Here is a 26,520-nt window from a genome sequence, read left to right on the forward strand (position 1 = left end):
CTAGAAGGGCATGATTGGAGCCCACAATGCGTCCCATTGGGCAGCTTCCAGTTTTTCACACTGTACAGTGGATTTTTTGGTCAAACAATAACGTTACTTTTTTATTTTTAATTTGACATCATAAATTATACATATGATATGTGAGTATTCACTTTTTCCCCACATTGGCTTTTCCAACATGAAGCGCCTTTTTAAGGATTCAGGTCAGGACTTGGACTAGGCCACTCCAACGTCTTCATCCATTAAGAGGTGGACTTGCTGGTGTGTTTTGGATCATTGTCCTGCTGCAGAACCCAAGTTGGTTTCAGCTTGAGGTCACCAACAGATGGCCGGACATTCTCCTTCAGGATTTTTTGGTTCCATTTATCACAGCAAGTCTTTCAGGTCCAGAAGCATCAAAACCTCCCCAGACCATCACACTACCACCACCATATTTGTATTTGTACTTTATTTATCCCACAGCGGGGAAATTCACTTGTTACAGCAGCAAGCAAGACACGCAAGTAAAGAGTACAGTGTAAAGAATGCATATTGACTACAACATGGTTCAGGTGGTGCAGGTGTTGTAGAGCCTGACAGCGGTCGGTATGAAGGACCTACGGAACTTCTCCTTCTTACACCGTGGGTGTAACAGTCTGCTGCTGAAGGAGCTGCCCAGGGAAACAACAGTGTCATTTAGCGGGTGAGAGGTGTTGTTCATGATGGATGTCAGCTTAGCCAACATCCTTCTCTCCCCCACTTCCATACATATTTTACTGTTGGTATGATGTTCTTTTCCTGAAATTCGGCGTTACTTTTACACCAGATGTAATGGGACACACACCTTCCAAAAAGTTCAACATTTGTCTCGTCAGACCACAGAGTATTTTCCCAAAGGTTTTGGGGATCATCAAGATGTTTTCTGGCAAAATTGAGACAAACCTTAATGTTCTTTTTGTTCAGCAGTGGTTTTGATCTTGGAACTCTGCCATGCAGGCCGTTTTTTCCCCAGTGTCTTTCTTATGGTGGAGTCATGAACACTGACCTTAACTGAGGCAAGTGAGGCCTGCAGTTCTTTGGATGTTGTTGTGGGGTCTTTTGTGACCTCTTGGATGAGTCGTTGCTGCACTGTTGGGGTCATTTTGGTTGGCCGGCCACTCCTGGGAAGGTTCACCACAGTTCCATGTTTTCGACATTTGTGATAATGGCTCTCACTGTGGTTGGCAGTAGTCCCAAAGCTTTAGAAATGGCTTTATAACCTTTTTCCAAACTGACAGATCTCAATTAATCTCAGTTATGTTTTATTTATTTGCATTTGTAGACGTGCATTTCATTGACTGTACGAGCAGGCGTTCATTGGAGCATTTATGGTTGTTGTTCAACAAAACAACCATGTTCTCATCCTAATGTTGTCCTGTAGACGATGTAAAGTGACTTTTGAATGCCATTAATGCCGTACGAAAGGACACCAGGAAAGATGCAGCATGTCTGACAAAAGGTTATGTTATCTCACGATTTGGCAGACGTCCCTCAGACACATGCTCCAATTTTTTTTCCACAGCAAGTTTGACATTTCAAGCTCGCCGTGAAAAGTCTTCACGTTGTGCGCCCATGACATTCCCAATGGCCCACCCTATATTTAGTATTGTACGCCCGCCAACATCCACGCCCGTCCTGCCGTCATTCCTCAATCAGCCAGCTGCGGAGCGTCCACAGAAGGCTTTCAGCGCTCAGAAGGAGATTACTTGTTGTTGTTTCTGATGTGCACCAGGCAGAGCGGTACATTCTGCGTGTATTTACATCATTACATCAGGGGTGTCTAAATGGCTGCCCAGGGGCAACACAAAGAAACATCTGCAGGCGTGCGTTTACATTAGCAACGCTGACATTTTACAACACAAAAAAACCTGCAGAAATTGAAAACATATCTGCAATTTTACGACAATAACGTCAAAATATTACGAGGAAAAGTCGTATTCTAGTCACAATTTTACGAGAAAAATCTTGTAATATTATCATAATATTAAATAATGTAAATTTAGTAACAGAGTTGACGTAACAACATCCAAAGAAGTGCAGGCCTCACTTGCCTCAGTTAAGGTCAGCGTTCATGACTCCACCATACGAAAGACACGGGGCAAAAATGGCCTGCATTGCAGAGTTCCAAGGCCAAAGCTAATGCTGAACAAAAAGAACATTAATGCGCATTTCAATTTTGCCAGAAAACATCTTGATGATCCCCAAGACCTTTAGGAAAATACTCTGTGGTCGACTGACACAAACTTGAACTTTTTGGAAGGTGTGTGTCCCATTACATCTGGTGTAAAAGTAACACCGAATTTCAGAAAAAGAACATCATACCAACAGTAAAATATGGTGGTGGTAGTGTGATGGTCTGGGGCTGTTTTGCTGCTTCAGCACCTGGAAGACTTGCTGTGATAAATGGAACGATGAATTCTGCTGTCTACCAAAAAATCCTGAAGAAATCCTAAATATCCGGTCATCTGTTGGTGACCTCAAGCTAACAAAACAGAACACACCAGCAAGTCCACCGCTGTATGGCTGAAGAAAAACAAAATGAAGACTTTGGAGTGGCCTAGTCCAAGTCCTGACCTGAATCCTATTGAGATGCATGACCTTAAAAAGGCGCTTCATGCTGGAAAAGCCTCCAATGTGGCTGAATGACAACAATTCTGCAAAGATGAGTCGGCCAAAATTCCTCCACAGCGCTGTAAGAGACTCATTGCAAGTTATCTCAAACATTTGAAACATTGAAGTGTGACAAACGTGCAAAAAAAAAAAAAAAAAATCAGAAAGGGGGCAAACACCTTTTCACACCACTGTGTATGTCATGTCTGTGTATGGTGTCGATATCACAAACAAAGATACTTTCAGTTCCATCAGCAAAACTACCTTGAGGCGTGTTGCTTTCAAGGTCTTTGACTGTGTGATGAGACTATTGACTGGGATTCTTCCATGCACAATTATGTTTGCATTGTGTGTGTTGGTATTTGCTTGTTGATCGCAACGGACGCAGCCTGAGCAGTCAGGAACAAACGAGCCTTGTATGGACTTTCGCTGTCTAACCCGCTAAATTGGAGCACATTTCCCAGGGCGGATTGTGTCTTTATTAGCGAGTGCTTGCCGTTTCTGCTCCTCGTTTGCGGCTTAATGAGTTCTCGGCTTGGGGGGTTTCTTAGGGTCGGTGTTAATGAGATGGAAGCGTGAGAAGGCACCCAGGGACACTTTAGCGGCGAGGGGGTCACATACCTGCTTTGTGGACCTTGTGGATCTGCTTGAACATGGTCTTGTACCAATCCTTGGGTCTGTCCACCGTCTGTGTGGGGAGAGAAAGACTTAAAAGTCCCCTATTCTGCCAAAGCGACTTATTTATTATGTTCTATTAGTTATACAGTCTTTGTCCTTTGAGCCTGGTTATAAGCACAGAAAGTGAAGAACACATCATCTACCTCACTTTTCAGAGAAGAGCCATTCAAATGTTAACCTTTCATGGCGTCATGAAGGAAAACCTCCATCCTCATGCACACGATACCACCTCTGACTCACCCGAGCTAGATGAGGTTGCCCAAGTTAAGCACATTCAAGCATAAAAATGGCTAAATGAGCTAAATGAACTAAAACACCAATACAAGACAGGAGAAGCATTCTCATTGTGAATGTAGTATTCTATATTGGCCACTACATGTCAGTAATTATTGGTGACAGTAACTAAGGTTCCCTAGGGAACACATTTACTGTGAGACTGCTCGAGCAAGAGTTTTATTTATGTCTAAAATGGCTTATTTAGTCTGATTTTGTCTACCTTCCCTTATTACTAATTATTGCACTACAAACTTGAAGTGATCTGTCCTGTGTGAATGGTTGTTTGTCTATATGTGCCCTGCCATTGGCTGGCGAACAGCACCATGTACCCATCCTCTCACCCAAAGTCAGCTGAGATAGGCTACGGTATACCTCTATTCTTTCATTCTTTCTAACTACAGTGGGGTGAAAAAGTGTTTGCCCCCTTCCTGATATCTTATTTTTTTGCATGTTTGTCACACTTAAATGTTTCAGGTCATCAAAGAAATTTAAATATTAGTCAATGGCAACACAACTGAACACTAACTTTTTTGGTAGACAGCAGAATTCATGGTTCCATTTATCACAGCAAGTCTTCCAAGTCCTGAAGCAGCAAAACAGCCCCAGACCATCACACTACCACCACCATATTTTACTGTTGGTATGATGTTCTTTTTCTGAAATGCGGCGTTACTTTTACACCAGATGTAGTGGGACAGACACCTTCCAAAAAATTCAACTTTTGTCTCATCAGACCACAGAGTATTTTCCCAAAGGTCTTGGGATCATCAAGATGTTTTCTCGCAAAGTTGAGACCGGCCTGAATGTTGCCTTTATTCAGCAGTGGTTTTGGTCTTGGAACTCTGCCATGCAGGCCGTTTTTTCCAGTGTCTTTCTTATGGTGGAGTCATGAACACTGACCTCAGCTGAGGCAAGTGAGGCCTGCAGTTCTTTGGATGTTGTTGTGGGGTCTTTTGTGACCTCTTGAGTCTTGAGATGAGTCATCGCCCATCACTTTTTCACACAGGGCCATGTAGGTTTGAATTGTTTTTCTCCCTTAATAATAATTAAAAATCATCTAAAAACTGCATTTTGTGTTCAGTTGTGTTATCATTGACGATTTTTTTAATTTTTTTGATGATCTGAAACATTAAGTGTGACAAACATGCAAAAAAATAAATAAATCAGGAAGGGGGCAAACACTTTTTCACACCACTGTATGTATGTATGTATGTATCTATCTATCCATCCAATATGAGTGTAGTCATTTAAAGCATTTCAACTACACTGGAAGTAGGTTGTCCAGAAAAAAACAAGGAACTGCTAACGTGTGAGTCTGTTGTCTTATTTATGTCTTATTTTCTTTGATTATATCTACTACATATATTGACAAATGTAAAGGTGACTATAGGGGTGTTATTTCATGTCTACAGGGCTCTAATAATGTAAAAAAACGCATTCAGAAGTTCGTAAACTGGTTTTCTATGCCATAACTGAATGAACTAGAAAACGAGATGCATTCACAAATGTCTTTATTGTGCATGTATGTGTGGTCTAAATAAAGAAGAAATACAAAGTACAACAGTCAGTGGACATTCTTATCAGTCACGTGCACTGTTCCCCCTCATTTTTCAAGTGTCTGAGCATCCATGCAAACAACCTGAGCATTCCTTGATCCTGCAACTTGTACTCCGGAGCGACTTATATATGTTTTTATGTTTTTTTTTCCACACTGACAGCCGCGACAGGGCGCTCTAGGCTTGTGTGCGAGCGGGTGTATTGGTGATGTTGTTACACTTCAATGACCCTAGATGGCACTAATGTGTTAGGCATCCGTGGAGTATGTTTGTTGTGGGGAGGAGCTGTCAGTTGTGCCGTCGATATGCTAGAGACAAGATGTTGCCACCCACTGTGAAATAAAACTACCCGAAAAAGAGATGAGTTTCTCTCTTTTTAGTTGATATATGACGTCACAGCCAGTATCTGCTACTCCGATACAGGCGATACGAGAACAATGACATCAATGACCCACCACCGCCTCATTGCCGTCATGTTTTGGGGCGAAATTCACGTGATCAATCAAAAATACGACTTAATAGTGTAGTGCTACTTACAGTATATATGTTTTTTTTCCTCTTCATTGTGCATTTTTGGATGGTACGACTTTACTCCAACTTATAGTTCGGAAAAACACGGTACTTCAATTTCCTTATTTGACTTTCACTTTCTGTTTTGCAGCATCCTGTTCTGGCACTATTTCATCCTGGAAATCTACTTGAAATCTATGCCATATTTGTTGTATATGTTTACTTTTGTCTTAAAAAAAAACAAAAAAAAAACTTAAACGACTTTCCACTTGCTTCGGCAACACAAACTCGACATAACGCTTCCTGTATCCGGTATGCCCGGCCATCGAAATAAAAGCGCGCCAGTACTTGTGCGGTCAAGCCGCACATTCAGTCCACACTTTTCACTCCGAAATCACAGTTTTGCATTTGAAATGACCTTGGCATCCAGGCATCAAATACCCCATGAAACTGCAAACACATCCAAGTACCACATAGAGTACGAGTCTACCTACACCGCAACACAAAGGAACATCTGCAGGCGTGCGTTTACATTAGCAACGTTGACATTTTACGACACAAAAAAAACCCCACCAGCAAGTGTGGTATGTGCGTCTTTGTGTACTCGCTATAGATGAGAGCGCCACCAGCAGTTAATCCTCTCTTTATTCACTGGCACTAAACACTGTGTTTGGCCCGCGCTCAGAAAAGAGGCTCCACAGAGGAGAGGGCGAGTGTTGGACTGGTTAGTAGGGACCGGGCCTGGGGTGGGAGGGTTCCAATTACCACTTCACTCTCCACGGTTACCAAACAGAGAGGCTGCAAAAATGTTTGTCTGCTCACAATAATGTCCAACAATGGAGTCTTTTCTTTCATTTTCACCCAGCTTCTTGTGTCCTCGCTGCTCTTGCAACTTTGTTATTTTTAAGCGTCACATCTTGTGATTTTGAAGTGATTTTTAAGTATGGGTTTGCAATGGCAATCCTTCATTGTTGACATGAGCGCACATTAAAACAGACTTAAACCAGACCAGCTGAATAACAATAACAAAAAAACAATAATTGAAGGATAAGTAACCCAAGAGTAACTTACCACAACGCAACCCAAATCTCCATGTCCATGTCTCCATGGCCTGCAAGTTCTCCATTTCATCTCCAAATGTTTTCTTCCTCGTCAAGCTCTTCGCTACAATCACTGTAAACATCATCTGTGTCGTACGCCGCTACTGTATGTTTGTGTCACACGCGGAAATGAGGCTGAGCTGCGAGAACTAGTTTGACATGGCTGGCGCCATCATCTACAAATAGCATTTCTGCAAATTTACCGTTGGCTTCCAACAAATCAAACAATTTAGAACATAATTATAAACGATATCTAATATATTTAAGCAAAGTTGATGAATCATGTCGGGGACCCTTTCAGACATAAATAAGACTTGTGCTCGTGTGTGTTGCTGTAAATGTGTTCGGAGTTGACTTTTAGCTTGGCGTGTGTTACGGTCGCAAGAGTCTTAGGGATTATTGTGCCTGTTGTGGGATCATTCAAAGCTGCAGTAAAAGCCTGCTGTTCCACCCATCAAGTCTGATGCTTGTGCGTCTCACCAAACATTACAGTAACATTACTGACAACTTGTGACCAGTGTACAATACTACATGTCATCGCCACGTCTTTCAGTGCGTCTTCTATTTGTATTTTACTTCATTTAGTCGTTTTGATGTTGGAAAATTACTCATTTTGGCAAAAAATAAGCAAGATTTCCTTCAATGTACATATTGTTTTTACTAATAATAGGCTGTATTCAACCACAAAGCAGCATGATTTATTAATATCCTTTTGAAAACCGTCATAGGAGTGAAGACACAAAATTCAAAGTGCAAACTGGAAACATGGAGCATCACTAGTTGTGAGGCTGTGGTGATGTATGAATCTCACCGTGCGGATGGCGATGGGAATGCCGGACTCGTCCACAGGTCCGATGCCTTCATAGTGGGGGGCTTTGATGACGGACACTTTTTTTTCTTCCTCCGAGAAGCGGGCGAGGGGCACTGTGCTGCCAAAGCTGGTGAAGCCCGACGCCACCAACTCTCTGGTGAACGACTCACTGCCTTCTAAAGGGGAGAGGATGCGTCGTGTTGAGGAGTGTATTCGTTCGTTGGCATCCTGAGCGTCTCACCTGAGCTGCGACTGTGCCTCAGGAGGCCCGTATGGCGGAGGGATGCGGGTGGAGGAGGGTAGGAGGGAGGGGAGAGGGGCCTCTGGGAGTGAGGGGTGCCCCCGTTCATCGCGTGAGACAGGACCTGGCCCTGAGGGAGGCGAGCCAGAAACACACACGAGACAATCAGTAACACAAAATAACATAATGTGGTTTTGTAACAATACTTTTTTTTTTTTTTTTTTACTTAAAGGGATAGTTTGGATTTTTGGACATGAAGTCGTATGACTGCTGGGGGGGGTCATATGACTTAATGTCAAAAAATCTCAACTACCCCTTTAAGATCGTGGTTCTACAAGTGAGACAGTGCTGATTCCAAGGACACGGGAGGACAGTTAGGCAGGGACACTTCAAATCAACTGCTTCATTAGTTTAGTTACACAGTGGACACGATGGAAGCTTTCTCAGGGGAAAGCTCTTCCAGCCAACAGGCAAGCGTTACTTCAACAACAACAACAAAAACATTAACTTTAAGAACAAAAAGCACATTGAAAAGACAGAAAACCCTACAAACATCCAAGTTCTGTTGAATGCAAATGAGGACAGCGGCTATCAGTCGTTATGCCAATGAAGGGTAAATGTGGCCATGCTCTACAGTAGTACTCAGCTGCACAGAATACCAGGCGGTCATTAGAGAGGAGGCCTCGAGACGCGCTAGGGTTGTGAGCGATAAACCGATGCGAGCGAGTGAGTCGGCGGCGCCGGCAGCGGCCTCCTGTGTCGATAAGTATCCGCCATAAATCTTTAGATTAACTGCGACAAATGAGGGATGACTGTATGACTGTCCCACAGCCCAGCCATTTAGCTTTTCTAATCTAATATGCTAATATATTCAGAGAATCAGTCATCATCTGTGGACCGCTAATCTGGCAGGTAACCTATTTGTAGGCCACTGAGTGTCCTCTGGGCATGGGAGCAGGACTAAGAAACCCCTGGGACTTCTAGGTCGTGAAATAAGTGGCTTTGATGCTAATACACAGCAAGCAGGATGGCACTAAAGTGCAACCAAGCGACACGTTATCTAACGAACCAACCATGACAACAGGACTTTTAAACAATGAAAACAATGACATTTGAAACAATGAAAGGCAAAGGTACTTTGTGTTTAACGCGCATGAGGATAGCAACTGTCAATCATTATGCCACTAAAGGGTAAAAGCGGCCATGACAGGCTAGCACTCCACTGCAGAGTAGCAGGTTTTTGAGAGGAGGCCTTTCATTTGTACAAATGGTTTTCGTACAATATTGCACGTTAACAAACTAGCCAGTTTACCCTGTGCACTATCCTTCCACCGAATCGCGTCGCCGACTCACCACCTGTGCATTTTTTTAATCGAGTGCGGCTGCTAAATAACTCACCACGAAGGCAAAGAAGGTTGCAAGTGCCAGCAACTTCATACAGAAGGTGAGAAACACCATTGAATTTGAGGAAGACGTCAACGCAAAGTACGATGATGGCGTGCTTCTTCAGTAAAGGTAAAAGTGATGTTACATGTCCATTTATCCATTTCATTGCTCATTTAGAATTATTTCCTGCATGCAAAACTAGAATTATTCTCTCGCAAAATGTATTTTTGTTAATATTTTGGAGGTTCTGGAACAGATGAGTTGGATTTTCAGGATTCCCTCTGGGAAAATTTGGTTTTGGTATGTTTTGTTTTTTGCCAGACATTTTGGAACAAATGAATAACAAAAACCGAGGTACCGCTGCACCGAGGTACTACTATAGCTTACATAACTGCCTATCAATGTGACGTCTGATCACGTTTGCACTTGCTGCACGGCCGTGAGACCCTGCAAACGAGTTGCATGATCTGAGGGTGCAGGGTAATTGCCGGTGAGGTCGTTAAAGAAGTGGGTTTGCTTGTTAGCCGCAGCAGGATACCACTAAAATGCAATGAAGAAAGACTTGCACATGCGGCTCATGAAACAAAGGGTGTGTTTGAACTGGATTCCAACAGCGAGAGAAGACAAACAAGCAAGCGGAGTGAGAGAGTGCAGAGGCGTTAAATGACAGGGTGGTGGGCGAAACTCTGGAATCGGGCAGGTAGCTGAGAATAAAAGCTTAGTGGCAGATTTAGGGGTGGCCATCCAAACGAGCGGGCGGACGGTCAGTTTTAGCATAAATGTGCGTGACAGCGGTGACTTGCTGGGATAATTACGTTAGTGACAGTGGCTGTTGCGGCTGTTAGCGCGTCATCGAGGCCAGCAGCAGTGGCGGAGGCAGCAGCGGCGGCGGCAGCAGCCGAGACGTGGCTGAGGGTGGGCGATGGCGTGGGCGAGGCGCCGGGCGAGTCCAGGCTACAGATCTGCAGCTCTTCCAGCAGGCCCGCCGTGGAGGAGGAGTAGTGGCTGAGAGCCGAGACCGTCACGGGTGAGGCAGAGGGCGACGCGCAGCCGCTGACGGAGGCCAGGACGGTGTCGGCTGCCGCGCCAGCTCCGCTAGCGACGTACGGGCTGGGTGACAGAGCCTTGGACATTAGGCCTGACAGGTACTCGAGGGATTCTGAGCTGTGGCTGAGGAAGGGGGAGTGGCGTGCTGTGGAGTCAGGGGAGAAAGGCCCCTGGTGTTGGAGGGAGGGAGAGGAAAGAGCTTAGTATCGCTCGTTAGCAGCGCAGTCACAACGGACGAGTGCAAGTAACACCGTGAGGCATCGTGACGCTGCAGCACGTCACCGTTAATCAATGCTGTGGATGGAGAAGATTGTTAGTCCAAGCTCAGTGGAGGGCTGAGAATACACCGTGTGGACACAAGCAGTCAGACGTCCCTCCAAATCAGACATTCTCAACTGGTTTGTCTGGACCCAAAATGTCCTGTAATAGTACACAGCTAAAGCGCTAACATTACACTCACAGTTGAACAGCAGCAGCATGCTAGGTTAACCTACTCGCTAAACTGATCAAACTCCCACGTCTGTAGCTGACTGACGGACAGTTGAATGAGCTCCGGGGGTCGTTTTAACACGTGTAGTGAAGCGTGCTCTTATAGAAAGTTGTGGGCCTATACCGTTGAGGTTAATTGTATAAATATATATATAGATTCAGCTTTCTTCCCCATATTTGATGCGGTCCAATGGACAAGCACTCATTTGGACAGCAAAAAAAAAAATGCAATGATTAGGTAGCGAGTGTCATTGAACACATCATGACGTCCAGTCACATGTCCAGCGCCGGGAGGCATCAGTTCACATCAGCGTCAACGCAGGGCGGGCTCATCTAGCTAAGCTGCCACTTCCCAAGCGAGCGTTTGAGCGCCTCTTAAACATATATCACTGTTAGAACATCATTCAAATGTCATCAAATGGGACCTTTTGATTAAGGTAACTCAGCAATTAACCAATGAACGGTTGGGTTTTTTTGGCCCAATACTTTTGTCCACATGGTGTACTTTACAGCCACACAGGTATACAGGCAGTCAGGCATCAAATTGTGTCACAGCGGCTGCTCACACATGAAGAAAATCAAAGTTAAAACCCCCCGAAAAGAGCAACACCCAGCATGTCATGTGAGCTAACATTCCTACACCTAAACTCCTCCACACATGAGGGTGAAAACTAGTCAAAAGGTGCACCCCGACCCTGTTGCCCGTGCTATTATTTGTCTGACAAATACACCACATGGTGGCGCCATTACAAAAGCCCGATTGAAAACAACCCATTGTGACTTCAGGCTGAATCGCACAAAATGTTATGGGACTGACAAGCGCACGTGTGTCACGTCTGAGCAAGGTTGACTGAGAAACACGGCTGCCGTCAACCAAAACGTCGGTAAAGCATTGAGCAATTGTGTAATGATGATGAAACTTTGCGGCTATGTGTTAGGGATGTAACGATATGACAGCAACCATTTTTGTTTTGATTAGTCGGTGCTTTGAGAGAGAGAGAGAGAGAGAGAGCGAGAGAGAGAGAGAGAGCGAGAGAGAGAGAGCGAGAGAGAGAGAGAGAGAGAGAGAGAGAGAGAGAGAGAGAGAGAGAGAGAGAGAGAGAGAGACACAACGTAACTCAGGGCTGCTTCTCCAGGAAATGAGCAACGTTTTTTGGTCCTTAATCACTTAAGTTCTTAGCCTTGTAGGCTAAGCTAGCTATAGCATTGTACTGCCAAAAAATGTAACACTTTAACACTTATGAGCTATTTTTGTTGTCACTGTTATATTTGTCCAAACAAAGGTAGCTTTAGTTGTAGCAGGCATTAAAATGAACAAGAAACTGAAGAAACAAAGGTGGTCTAATCATTTTTTCCATGACTTCAAGAAAAAAACGACATCTCAGCCTTGTCATACTGGTTGCCTCGCTCTTTGCCCTTTTTTTTTAATACCATTTTTGATGTTGTTTTTTTGTTTAATTTCCCAAAGGTTTCAACTTTCTTCTTAAAGGAAAAGTACACTTTTTGTGGGGGGAATTTTGCCCATCATTCACAATTCTTATGTGAGACTTGAACTCTTTCTCTTTTCTGTGTGTACTAAACTATAAAAACGTAATGGGACGCACCTAAAAAGCCTTCTGAAAAAAACCCTCCAAAAGCCGCCAGCAACGCTCCATTTCCATAAAGTTATCTGCACATTAGCCAAGCTACAGTGACATTGTTATTATTATTGTTACTAACATTGTTACGCCCAAGAACTACATTACTGGCGTAGTGAGACCTCGCCACACCACACCAGCTAGCAACCTAACTTTCCAAAAATGACAACTTTGTCATTTTGCTTTGTTTGTTTTTCGTAATATTACATGAGAGATGTTGTTTAGTCGGTGCTTTGAGAAAGAGCGATACAACGTAACTAACGGCTGCTTCGCCAGGAAATGAGCAACGTCACTGGTCCGTGAGTTTAACGAAGCACGGCTATCAATCACAGTTTTAGGATCATTTCAAACTTTTACCGCGGTTAATTGTTAATACTAATCGTTATATGTTTTTACATGTGTTCTAGCCTGTCTTGCAAAGCATTCTGCACACGAGCTGTAGGGGGCGCCACACATGTCGTTTACAGTCCTCATGGGTCCAATGGTTCCTGGAGTTAATGGGGGTTCTGACCCAAGTAAGTAAGAACGTGTGTTGCTCTTTTCTCCCCCTCAATGCCACCAAGATGTTGATGAAGTTTTAGTCATCTTTCTGTGGGCTGCTCTCGAATGTACCAACAGCTCGGCAGGAGAAGGTCTTGGTGGAACTGCGGGAGGAGCCTTCTTCATCTCACAAGCAGCTAAACCTGCTGGCGGTCGATTGGGGGTCTCGAGCCCCAGCTCCGTCGTGCCGTTTGAAGCGTCCTGGTGCTTCGAGCCCTCGGGAAGCAAAGTGACAGAGAGCGAGGAGGTGCGCGTGGAGGGCTGAGGTGCTGAGGGGTCGCTTACGGTCTTAGACTGGGGCTCGGGGTGGACGTGAAGGTGCTCAGGGGGGTCGGGGATGGTGACGGGGATGAGTCTCAGGGAGGACACCTTACGTTCTGGTGCTTGCGTGTGAGCTGAGGATATCAGGACCGGGTTAGCTGGGTTTTCCGAGTAGGAGGACGTGCTGCTGCTAAAAGTGTAGGACTCTCTTAAAACTGCTTGTTCTTTCTGAGAGAATGTTAGCTCAGTTGTGGGGCTCAGATCGTTAGCGAGTGCAGTGAGGGAGCTGGAGGCCGGTGGATTAGAAGAAGCGGGCGTGAAATGGAAGCTATCTCTTCTTGGGGGCGGGGACGGTACGTGGTCGGCATCCTTGCAGAGCAAATGATGTGTAACAGCAACACAAAACAAGTATCAGTTGGCGTACAAATTCTTGAAAAACCCTTTGCGGCTTGGACGTTGGACTTTATAGTACGAGTGAGACCTCTTACCTTTTTCTCCTGCAGGTTGGGTCTGACGCTACGGAAGCCTTTGGCAGCCAGAGAGGAGCTGATGGCGTCTCCGTTCTTAAGGCCATCTGTTGCACTGCGTGACCGCCAGGAGTCTAGAGGGAAGAAAAAAAAAAAGACTACGGCAAGATGGTCCAATGAGCAGAACAGAAACCAAAAACAAGACACTTACTGAAGTCTGCCGAGTGTGGATCACTCCCTGAGAAAAACCAGACACAACGACAATACGTCACGTGATGACTTTTCCTATGCCTGGAATATGCGTCTACAACGTCACTACGCTGTCTTGATAGGGCTCTCCCCCCCATCGAGTCCTAACCAGGGACATAGCATGTGTGGGGGCTCTTCACACTCTATGCACTGAAGGGTGCGTTCCTAATCAAGTGATTCGTTTACAACTTTGTTGGTCAACTGCGTCGCCATGGTTACACACAATATCCAGGGATCGTAGTCCTTCCTTCACAGTGGCTTCACTTCACCGTGTTTGGTGAAAATTTAGGTGTACTTTTTTCCCTCAAAATATTGAAACTGTGATGACTGATCTTACAACAGGGGCGTTCAAACTTTTTCCCAGCGAGGCCCACATACAGTAATGAAAAATCAAAGGATGACACTTTTTTGTAAAGCAACACGTGTAGGTATGGTAAGAAGTTACGTACAGTTCAACACAAAGACTGCATCTCAGCTTTGTCATATCGGTGAAAACGCCTGTTATTAACATCAAATTGATATCAAATTTTTTAAACCATTTTTACTGTTGTATTTTATGACTTTATTCAAATTTTCCAAAAATGACAACTTTGTCATTTTGTTTTGTTTGTTTCTCATAATGTTGGGACTTTAAAAATAAATAAATAAATAAATAAATATTCAAATTTTCAACTCTATGCTACCAAAATGACACAAGCTTTTTTCCCTCATAATATTAGCAATTTTTCTAACTAGGATACAACTTTTTTCTTGTAATATTTGGTTTGGCTTACAGCAGTTTTTTTTTCCCATTTCTGCTGCTGTTGTTGATTTTTCCAACTATTTCCACTTTCTTATTGTAAATTTACTTCTCGGAGTTATGACTTTATTCCTATAATATTTTGACTTTATTCTTGTAACATTATGACTTTTTCCGCATCTTAATTTTCCAAAAATTGTTTCTCATAATATGATGACTGTATGACACATGATGAACAAGATACTATTACAGTATAAGCATTATAAGAGATATAAATTATTCATGACAATAGAAAACAAGTGAATAGCTCTAAAAAAAAAAAAATTGTAAATGATAAATGATAAATTGTGTTCCCACAATTGTTCAACTAATTATAACATTTAATTTAATTTATAACATTTTGACTTTATTCTGATAAGATTACAACTTTTAATTACTGCATTTTTTTGCTGTTTTTTTCTTTTAGTTCTCTTGTTAAATTCTATTTTTAGAATGTGCTACAGTCCAACAAAAAAACAGCCGTGGGCCGCACTTTGGACACAACTATCTTAGAGTATTCACTGACTGCAAAATTGCGGCAGGACAGCTTAACTGACCCTAAATAAAGTGTGCCCAAACAGCTTCTTTTGCAAAAGTAGCCATTTTTTCCCCCCACGACTAAATCCCTGTTGCTCGTTGCAGGTTGTTGTGTTTGAGTCTTTGTATAGTACAAATACAGGACTCGGGATTTATGACATATTACTGCAACTTTCTCAACTTCCCGCGAGTCCTGCTCAGATATTACTCAATAGTAGCATGTTTTTCATCTTTAAAGAACCTATAAGGCTTCCTCCTCAGCAGTGGGACTGGGGAAAACATGCGTGTAAATAAGAGCAATTCAAAAGGGGCAGCAGGAGAACATGACATATGTGAGCTGTCATGGCTCTAACAACCACTAGCATGTGATTTAAAAAGACAACCCCCCGCCCCCAAAGGTTGATGATAGCAAGCAAAAAGGAAAAGAAAATAATATTGCAAAAGACCCAGCAGTTAAAACATGACATAAGCAAACATTCAGCAGTGCTCCAGCCTTATTAGGATGCGTAACTGACCATTACAGTCTCTCTTGATTGGTGCATCTTCCTGATCGTGTGTTATTGTGCGTTGCTGTGCTGTGTCAGTACCTGAGGCTAGATTTGGTGAGCTCTGGACCCTCTTCACGGGCGCGAGCGTGAGTGACATGGCCACGCTTTTGCGAACACATCCTCCGCTATCTGAGGAATATCAGAGCCAGCCAGGTGATCACGTGCACGTGCAGGTAAACACACAAGCATGCACACGTACAAAGCACATGCAGTACTGCATCACATGTTTTCAAGCATTTACCACATAGACAAAAGCATACGGACACGAGCCCGCTCTTTGCTGCTACCACAGGGAGTGAAAAGCTTCCAGTTATGGAGTGTTTTGGAGTGTTTCTGTGGGAATTTATGTTGTCTGTTTGCAAGACATCCCCGATGGCATCTCAATGGAGAGAACTATTGTCCGAAACATCCTTTCAATGAACTAATGAACTAAATGAACTAAATGAACTAAGCACCCCGACAGAACACTGTTACAGGCCGAGTCTGGCCCTTTAAGTAGTAGAACTGCATTGTGGGAAGTTGAGTGTTGTAGTTCTGTGCTTCACAATGAGGCGGTGGTGTCTGCACCACTCATTGCCTTCTGCGTGATGACTGGCTGTAGGCCATTGTCAACCAATCTCCTTCGTGCCCTGTCTTGTCCTGGTCATGGCTAGCAAACTAGCTAACCGTGTGAGCTGCTTGCTAACCGCCAATACTCTAAACAATAGAAGAAACAGAAGCTAACCGCGTGTGACTTTGAACGCTGTACAGTTGCAAGTTTTCTCCCCGACAAAACCCACATTGTCGACAAAACGTTCTGCCCCCAAAAGGCAGAGGAAGCCAACTATCACACAGAAAGTTGGGCTTCCGGACATGCTGAAGGAAGGCAGAAGTTATGTGGCGAGCTCTTCTATGTATGAGGTGTGTTGTGAAGCAGATGATCGCCGGTGCTTGAACGTTGGAGCTTAGCCGAGTGTCAATAGAACTCTCGGTGATTAAAGGTGCGGACAAGTTCGAACATCTATGTGGGTCAAGCTGACAAATCTGAAGTAAATTTGATCAAATGAAGAATTGCGACAGCTTTTGCTTGGACATCAACAAGTAGAAAGCAGCTGTTCAACTCTGGTAGAAAAACAGCCACACGTCTACCGAGGTAGGTTGGATTGCAAGGTGTGCTTAAAGTGCTTCCAATAATGCCTTGCGCACTGCCACTTCCATATTACTGTATTATCAGTCATAGTAGCCATGCACACTTCACAGTCTGGCTGCCCTGTTCTCGCCAGACAGCTTTTCTCCAAACTAAAAATCTCACAAGACACCGGGATAAATTAGCATTACTCTATGTTACTAGTTCTACTGAAATAAAATGTAATTATTATATTGATATGAGCATTGTTATGCTGTTTGCAGTAAGTGAGCGTAAAGTACCCATTTACTTGTAAAAATAGATCAGTCGCTGGTAATTTCAGCAACTATAAGAGATTTAAAGTTTAGTCCAACTAGATGTGCTACGTACTGCATATCTGTCAACTTTTCATATCGATGAAGCAACAATATAATTACGGTCCTATGAAATCCATTTTTTGAATAAAATGTCAGGATGGGGAGGTCAGCCTCTGCACACGTGCATGCGTGCTTGTGATTAAGGAAGATGTAGTCGCGGATGTAATTCCAATCGTATTATTAATGTAAGATATTTTTTAGGACACCCTTATTTTGTTTACACTATTAGACGAGAGGTGGCAAACAGCACTCTTATTTTGAAGGCCGGAAGTGTGTTCTGTGTGTGTTGAGAATGTAGTTTTACGGTTAAGACGAGCTGGGTGCAAGAATAAAACCCTAACTCACATTAAAGCGGTAAAACGCAACACGGTGAAAAATACACTCACCCAGCCGGAGTCGCACACACACAGCCACACTAGCATGCTCTGCTAAACTAAGCTAACCCCGCTAGCTGCCACTCACGCTTCGTAAGAGGTGTTTTCGGCAGCTTTCGCAGGTGTTTCAGGTCGCCATTTTGAAATTTTTAGTTTGGGTTGGGGGGTGTTTGTGATGAGATTCCGCCACGATTGAGCGGTCCGCCGGGGAAATACGTCCTCACGCAAACGTTCCTTCACCTCACAATGACAGCATTTCATTCACATTATGTCAAATTCCGTGAGACTCTGCCTTTAACAGTAAATTCCATTTTTATTGGCCAATTCCGCGATTCCGTCTGTGATTCCGTTAACGCGGAAATCATAGGGCCCTGTATAATAATGCGTGTCAAGCTGAAGCTCCACGGACTGGCGTGGGACGTGGATTTTATTCTTTTCCTTTTGTTTTTTTTCAATAAAAGATGAACTGCTCCTCATCTCCGGCTGGCAGAAGCACAATACACAACTCAGCTCGGGATGACAGCCAAGCGCAGCTTTATGAAAGCATTCATGGAGGAGTACATCGCCGGGAGCAACAGGTTCATAACGTAACCCCGGGATGGACATGAAGCATTGCCAGAATGATAAAATGGGGTCTAAAACAGACATGATTGCTCAAATGAATGCACTGGAACTGGCATTATGTCATACCTGTATTCATATTGACCAGCACTTATTACAGGTTTGCAGCTGGGCGACACACCTTCCTGCAAAAACACAACAAAATACACAATTAATGGTGACTATGACATTGTTATCACAAAGAACTGGATGGATAAATAGAAGTGTGCTGGTATAAATCATGTGTAAGCATGACAGCAAAGCAGTATTTGCCCACATTAAAAAATACAAGACACAAGAATAAAAAAAAAAAACAACATAAGACTTTTTGGAGCAGAGTAGAGAAATAGGTCTATCATTTGCAAATGTATGTTTTTATATATTGGAATGACCTTTGCTATTGTCAGAAAGATATCAACACACTTTATTACAACAACAACAACTCTCATACTGTATATGGCTCGGCTTGCCAACAATGTCGCTCCAGAGCAGCAATCGAAAGCACAAATGACTTCCTGTGTGCTGTGGCTCCACATTCCACACGCTAACACAAACAGCAGCACTTGACTCGGTGCCAAGCATCATCGCCGGGTGTCCCATTAACACCGACTCCATATTCTATGAAATCCTCATGGTTACACGTACAGTAGGGGTGTGACGAGACACTCACTTCACAAGACAAGACGATACACGCGATCGGGTCTACGACAACGAGACGCAACGAGACATATCGCGATCGACTCATTTAATTTCTACTATGTTTCTACTGCGTTACGCTACTATGTTGTGTGTGTATGCTAGCGGCCCCGCCTCCATCCACCGAGACAAAGAGACTCTATGACTGATTCCAGGCTCACTCCGTTTATGCCGTTGTTAAATGGAACAAACGTGCCAAAGTGCTACAACCAATGCACAATGAGTTAAATGACTCCCATTCAAAGCAGTAAGCCACCTATTAGAGCTGTAAACTATTTGTGTTTGATATACGACTGGCAACACTACTTTATTTACCAAGCACATCCCCACTCAAACAGTGTGGCCACCGTCTTTATGCTATTTTGTGCTCATTTGTCATGACAAAAGGGCATAAAGTCTGAATTCAACAGTCATATAAAAAACTACCAAGGCACCGTCCACACGGTAACGTTCTTTGTACTGTGCACTGTGCTGGATTAGTATATAGTTGCGTCCAGACGGGAAGGCGTCACTGAGTGACAACGATGTAATATGATGGCGCTGTGAACAGGCACGCAGACGGAACCACACGACACTCCAAACCACAGAAGAAGAAAGAACACACGCGCATAAGTCCGTCGTCAAGGCACATCAAGACTTACGAGTCATTATGGAGTATGAGACAACAACTATGTCAGTGACGCCATCGCTGTCGTAATGCCTGGCTACACGGCAATGACCAGCCAGCTCTGGAAGCCGTTTTCAAAACATACTGTTTCAGGTCACCCAGAAGGCCGTTCCCGTGTGGGCGAGAGGCTGAAACGATGAAATACTTTGAAATACTTTGCCGTTTTGAGCTGAAAATGTTTCCGTGTAGATAGCCCCTAAGAGTTGAAGCAAATATTCTTTGAGCCTTTGGTGAGCTACTCAAAATCAGCTGGCGAGCTAGGAGACCCGTGTGATAGCATCAACAACATAGCACTGGACACACCGTGTGTTTATGTTCATTAAACAACCACACACAAACAGTGTGACGACAAGAGACAAAATTGTTCAGTGGCACTTGAAAAAGTTAATATGTACCCCATGAACGTGATATCCACTTCCCCGTGGGACAAAAACAAGCTCTGAACTAACAGCATTGCTTGTTTCTTTTAAAGGAGACCTATTAAACTCATTTTTGGGCCTTTGTATTGAGTTGTCAGTCATGACGGATGCCCGCTGCAACATCTGCATGTAAGCATCCGCAATTTGACGACCCTGCACCACCTGAACTGCCCTGTGTCTTGATGGACAGCCAATCGGGTCCTCTGGCTCAGCGCAGGTGTGATTTTTTTGGATCTACCACTTGAGTTTTTTGTTCCATAATGCTCAGGATCTTTCAAGAAATGTAGAATGACTGATTTACTGCTCCCAACCTCAGCAGCAATGGCACGCTGCGAGAGGCCTTGCTTATGCAGCTCCACAATCACGTTCAAAAAGAGAAAGCTTCTTAGCTTTAGCCATCAGAGTGAATGCCTGACAGGAAATGAACATTTTGAGCAGATTTTGGCTGTTATAGCCTGTGGTCTTAAACTTTTGATCAGCCAACAACCTATTTTAGGTTTGTTTTTTGTGGGGTTTTTTAATTACAAGCTTCAAATTTGTTTTGTCTCACTCCCCCTTCTTGTTTTTGCATATTGTAGATCTACTTAAAACCTCATTAAGATCCAAATGTGCCAAAGTAAAAAGTCACATTTTGAGACCAGAAGCTAGGCGGTCAACTCTAGCTAGCTAGCTTCTGCTAGTGACAGCTAGGCAAAGCATGTAAACAAAGATAAGGGAGTGATCAAACACGCTGGCATGGATTGGCATCGCCTGTGTCAAACTGAAGCCACTGACGTTTTACAGACTAGTGTTGATTCTCACGGCAATACGGGACAGGGTGCCTCCCTTGTCAGCTCACTACGGGTGCAGGCAACCCTACGCGACACGCACGCCGATTGTGTTTTTTGTTGTTCGCCTTTTTTTTACGGAAATCAGCCGGTACTAACCGGTGGCCGATTGATCAGAGCATCCCTAAAAAAAATATATAGACAAACGTCAAAGTGGCCCCTGCATCCTTTGACTTTGACAGTTAACACTTAAGTTAAGACTTAAAACACTGCCTGCAGTTAATACAGCTTTTAGGATGGCCACATTTTGATCTTGGAACAGATCATTTCTACCGTGTTACCATGATTTTCTGTGGTGAAAAAGCGTTTCCAAATGCAAACAAGTCAGTCAATGTAGTGATTCATGTAGCAGGTGTCAGTGCTATGAACGTAAAATGCTATGAAAGTAAATACGGGGCTGTGACGAGGGGTAAATATCAATATTTCATGTACAGGCCAAGTTTTATATGATCTATATCAAGCGTGTTGTGGGATACTTTCATCCTCTGGAGACCTAATCTTCACCTTTGCACAACGTCCCTCGTAAATCTATCTCTGAGCACCACACACACACACACACACACGCACACACACACACACCCCGGGTAAATCATGCGTCTGGCGTCGCGAGCTGTCGGCATTCAAATGACGGTCAGCTTCTGAACGGGATCGTGTTTCTTGGGGACAGATCTGCGGCGTCACAGCAGCTGTGAATGTTATGGCTGCCCTGCGACTCGGCCCCGGCACATCTTTTGTGAACAATTTAAAAACACACACCTCTCAGCCGGACAGTCATTAGCTCGCGGCGTCGTCTACAATGACGGAGGTCAGACATTATCATCCTTACGGAATGACTGCACTAATGTCGTTGACGCACCAAATACATGGGCAATAAACAGAAAATCCTAAATAATGTTGACGTCTACTTTGAATCGCTTCTAGCTGAGTAAGAGAGAGGCCTCATTTTGCGGTGGTTTATCCACCAGCTGTAATTTGGGGTCTGGTAGGCCACGAAGAAGACCAGCGTCCATAATGACACGCCAGCGCAATAACTGCCAGCTTGCAAAAGTCACAAGCTACTTAAGATGCAGTTAAATGAGAGACGAAAGTAACCCGGACCACTTTTACAGAACCCTTAGTATGCAAATTGATGATGTGCTAACAGTAGCATGTGTCCCTAGAGCCTGTTTGTGAGCACCAAATGTGAGAAAAATCTATGATCTCCCTCACTTTTGACAGAAGAGGTGCTCAAACGCTTGCTTTTGAAGTTGCTGCTTTTCATGACGTCGTCTTCCTCGAGGACATGACACTACCCCTAGCTAGATGAGCCCGCCCCATGTATACACCCAACCCTCTGTATAAAGACAGGCTTCGCTACACATCTTGAAATAAAGCTCTGCCAACTCTGCTGCAATGTCGTTTTCATTCAGCAAATAGGCTAACCTAGCATAATGTTGTCCTTAAAATGTAATGTTAGCACTTTAGCTCACACGGCGACGCTAGTGTTACTAACGTTTGTGACCTCTTGTCTCACTTCTTAATGTTACTACGTTGTTGACAAGTGCAGCGTCACGGTGGCCAAAGCTCACAATGGCACTTCTTGGGGGCGTGGACAAACACGGCTCATCAGCATTAGAAAAATGCTTGCTAGAAGCTCATTTTAAATGTCGAAATTCCATAGACTGAAACACTTCCAGTAAACTATTGTGGCACCTCTCAGACTTTTTTAAAATTGGTCAACTATCATACAATATGGAAACCTTTGTGACAAAATATTGCAACGTATGTCATTATCTTCTTGTTATTGATATATAATGGCATCAAGTATCAACAATTGTTGGGTTTCTTATATTCCAACATATTGGAGCCAGCTAATAAACCTAACAAACTTGGGTGAATATAAGAAAAGGAACATGCATTCAATAAGAAGTAGTGATGGGGGAAACCAGTGACTTCTTTTCCAATTAGACACTGAGTAAAATTCAGGCTGGTATCGGCGATACCAACACGATACCGGTATTTTGTGTAAATTTACTTAATGTGTCTGGTAAAGTTTAAATAGTAGTGTATTTCATGTCATAGCATAAAGAATACAAGACATTTAATAATGTATTAATTTTAAATTAATTAATTTTAAATATGAAATTAAATAATTTTATATTTTAATAATTATTTTATTAGCTAATTTTAATCATTTATTTTAAATACTGAAGCATTTTGAGGTAGTGGGGCAATTTACAATAAAGCCAAGTTAATATACAACAACAAAAAAACAGTGGACAAAATCATATCAAATATGTGAAAATGGTATTTTAAACAATAGAAAAGGAAAATAAATAAAATAATAAAACCATTAAAATAAATGATTAACTAAGAACTACCATAAGAATGAACATTTTATTCACACAAGGCTCCGTTTCAACAGACAAACTTTACGTCAAATGACTCAAGTATCCAAAGTATCGATATTTTGATTGGAGAATCTTTTTTTACAGCATGAAGTACTGGTATCGGAAGTGTCGATAAATTTAGCATTTTAGTATCGCTAGAGCCTAGCGATGTGCGATACCACTGATGTTGTTTCCGATGCCATTGTGAGTAAAAGTCAGGCTTATATCGGTGATACCGATCCGATACTTTGTGCAAATTCACCGAATGCGTCTGATAAATTTTAAAAACTAGTGTATTTCATATGATAGCATAAATAATATACGACATTTAATTCATTTATTCATTAAGTAAATTATTCATTTAAATAACTTAATAATTTATATATTTTAATTCTATAATCTCAGCCAAGCCAATATACAACAACAGAAAAGAGGACAAAGTCATATAAAATATGTGAAAATGGCATTTTAAATAATAAAAAAGTAAAATAATAAAACCGTTAAAATGAATGATTCCTTATCCAGAGCTACTTTAAAAAAGAAAACATTCACACTCCGTTTCAACAAGTGTTTCAGACAAACACCACCTCAAATGACGGAAGTATTGATATTTTGATTTGCAAATCGATTTCACAGCACGAAGAGCTGGTATGGGAAGTATCAATACTTCCATATTGATCCGCACATCACTAATAAGAAGACAAAACGAAGCTATTGGATACTGTTGCTGTCTAATGAAAATCAAGCGCGCAGGTGCGTTTTGTTCAGGGCTGTTTGTGCAAACAGCGGGCCGAGAGCGAACATGGGAGATAAGCTGCATGGCCTCAAGGGTCCTGACCCCCGAGTGCTCCCTCAGACGGAGACACAGTCAAAGGATGTCAACAGATTCCGCTCATTAGCAAATGTATTCCAAGACTTTGCCAACAAGGAACTTTAATGGTTGTTTTCTACGCAGGCGTTCCGACTCTCACAGCTCACTGCTCACAGCTGCCGCACAGACACCTCAGATGAAAATACTGGTGTAGGATCTTATATTTAGAACCAGTGAGAGCAAATATCTCCCCAATAGGGCCACAAAATGTCCCCGACACGAAAGCTCCACAGAGACACGGCCAGCCTGAAAACAAGCCAACCTTTCCAAATAAGGCAGAAAGGCTTCATTCTTTAACTGCTGCACCGCATCGCTGGAACATTTTTGTGGTGAAAAACAAAAGGGTGGCTTGGGATTCAAAGTACGTCTGGCAAAAGGAACATCAGCCAAAGTTATACCAGGGGTATCCAAAGCATGGTACGAGGGCGGCTTTTTTCTTTTTCAATTGCCCACGGCACATTCTAAAAATATAATTTAACAAGAAAACTAAAAAGCAAAAAAAAAAAAAAAAAAAACATAAAAAAATGGAAAAAGCAGCAGTAATTTTACAAGAATAAAGTCAAAACATTAATTGAAAGAAGTTGTCATTCTCATCTTATGAGGAAAAATAACCTCATTGTTAAAATATTAAAAGTTGAAACAATATAGAAAAACGATGTTATTTTGTAAAAGCCAGAATATTGTGAAAAACAAACAAATCTACAAATCATTTGTACATTTTAGAAAATTAGATTGCGGAAAAAGTTATAATCTTACGAGAATAAAGTCAAAATAATGAGAAAATAAAGTCATAATTATTTGGAAAATTTAAAAAAAATCAGAAATGAAAAAAAAACAGCTGTAATTTAAACAAATATAAAAAAAAGTCTTATTCAAATCAGAAAAATAGTTGTAAATTCCAAATATTATGAGGGAAAATAATGTCCTTTCAGTAGCATAGAGTTTAATATTAAAGAAATAATGTTATTTTTATAAAAGTCTGAATATTACGAGAAACAAACAAAACAACAAATAAAGTTGTAATTTTTGCAAAATTATGTTGCGCAAAAAGTTGCAATCTTATGAAAATAAAGTCAAAATGTTAAGGAAATAATGTCATAATTAGCTGGAAAATAAAAAGAAAACAGCAGATATGGACAAAACTGCTGTCATTTTTCCGGAATAAAGTCCAAATATTAAGAGGTGTGAAAAGCGCTTTATAAATAAAATTTGCTGTGATTTGATCATGCAATGGTTACTGCTGGAGGCCGTGTTGAAAGTGCACTTGGTGAAACCGAGAGGTGATTTAGCGTTCTGCCTCCGCCTCCATGTCTGCAGCCTTCCACACATTCCCTTGTGAGGCAGCAGGATTTGCAAGATTTTGCACGATCATGCGGGGGGAGAATCCTGACCTTGTTCGCTGATGCAAATATAAGGCAGACACGCTCCTGCTGTACAAAAATACAAAAATAAGCAGAGCCACATTTTCATTGAGAATTGCTTTTTCCTTTCCCACATCCAGAACTGAACTTAGTAGATATTCAAGCAGAATACAATTTAAAGTATCCTACTAATGCTATAACCTTTGTCTGCTATTTTATACAAAGCATACAAGTATATATAGTATATATAGCATACTGTATATGTAAGTATATATAACCTTGTGTGAAAAAGTCATTGCTGCTGCCCCCCCCCCCCATTAAAAAATAACTGAGATTGAGATCTATCAGTGTGGAAAAGGTTATAAAGCTATTTCTAAAGGTTTGGGACTCCAGCAAACCACAGTGAGAGCCATTATCCACAAATGATGAAAACATGGAACAGCGGTAAACATTCCCAGGAGTGGCCGGCCAACCAAAATGATCCCAAGAGTGCCGCGACGACTCATCCAAGAGGTCACAAAAGATCCCACAACAACATCCAAAGAAGTGCAGGCCTCACTTGCCTCAGTTGAGGTCAGTGTTCATGACTCCACCATAAGAAAGACACTGGGCAAAAACGGCCTGCATGGCAGAGTTCCAAGACCAAAACCACTGCTGAACAAAAACAACAGTAAGGCTCATCTCAATTTTGCCAGAAAACATCTTGATGATCCCCAAAACCTTTGGGAAAATACTCTGTGGTCTGACGAGACAAAACTTTTTGGAAGGTGTGTGTCCCATTACATCTGGGGTAAAAGTAACGCCGCATTTCAGAAAAAGAACATCATACCAACAGTAAAATATGGTGGTGGTAGTGTGATGGTCCATGTAGCTTTGGATTTTTTTTCTCCCTTAATAATAAAAAGTTTCATTTAAAACTACATTTTGTGTTCAGTTGTGTTGTCATTGACTAATATTTACATTTGTTTGATGATCTGAAACATTTAAGTGTGACAAACGTGCAAAAAAATAAGAAATCGGGAAGGGGGCAAACATTTTTTCACACCACTGTATGTTACAATAGAGACATAACAAACAGAGGGAAAAAAACAAATATACTGTACATTGATAAATAC

General features: G+C 42.4%; 1 protein-coding gene across 23 annotated transcripts in view; it reads right to left on the minus strand.

Moving 5' to 3' along the window:
* sorbs2a (sorbin and SH3 domain containing 2a) overlaps positions 1–26,520 on the minus strand; it is an 84,914-nt gene that overhangs the window by 30,967 nt on the left and 27,427 nt on the right. For 11 of the 23 annotated variants that reach the window (XM_054780132.1, XM_054780134.1, XM_054780149.1 and 8 more), the window contains 8 exons: positions 18,286–18,341; positions 15,779–15,868; positions 13,839–13,865; positions 13,649–13,761; positions 10,002–10,403; positions 7,801–7,930; positions 7,560–7,735; positions 3,250–3,316 (listed from right to left, as the gene is read on the minus strand). In XM_054780132.1, coding sequence (XP_054636107.1) covers positions 3,250–3,316; positions 7,560–7,735; positions 7,801–7,930; positions 10,002–10,403; positions 13,649–13,761; positions 13,839–13,865; positions 15,779–15,868; positions 18,286–18,295 — 1,015 coding nt within the window. In that variant the 5' untranslated portion in view covers positions 18,296–18,341. The remainder of the gene's footprint in view (positions 1–3,249; positions 3,317–7,559; positions 7,736–7,800; positions 7,931–10,001; positions 10,404–13,648; positions 13,762–13,838; positions 13,866–15,778; positions 15,869–18,285; positions 18,342–26,520) is intronic. The other 12 variants (XM_054780144.1, XM_054780140.1, XM_054780142.1 and 9 more) reach the window with 6 other exon arrangements.

Source organism: Dunckerocampus dactyliophorus, chromosome 6, assembly GCF_027744805.1.
Source record: "Dunckerocampus dactyliophorus isolate RoL2022-P2 chromosome 6, RoL_Ddac_1.1, whole genome shotgun sequence".
Lineage (NCBI taxonomy): Eukaryota > Metazoa > Chordata > Actinopteri > Syngnathiformes > Syngnathidae > Dunckerocampus > Dunckerocampus dactyliophorus.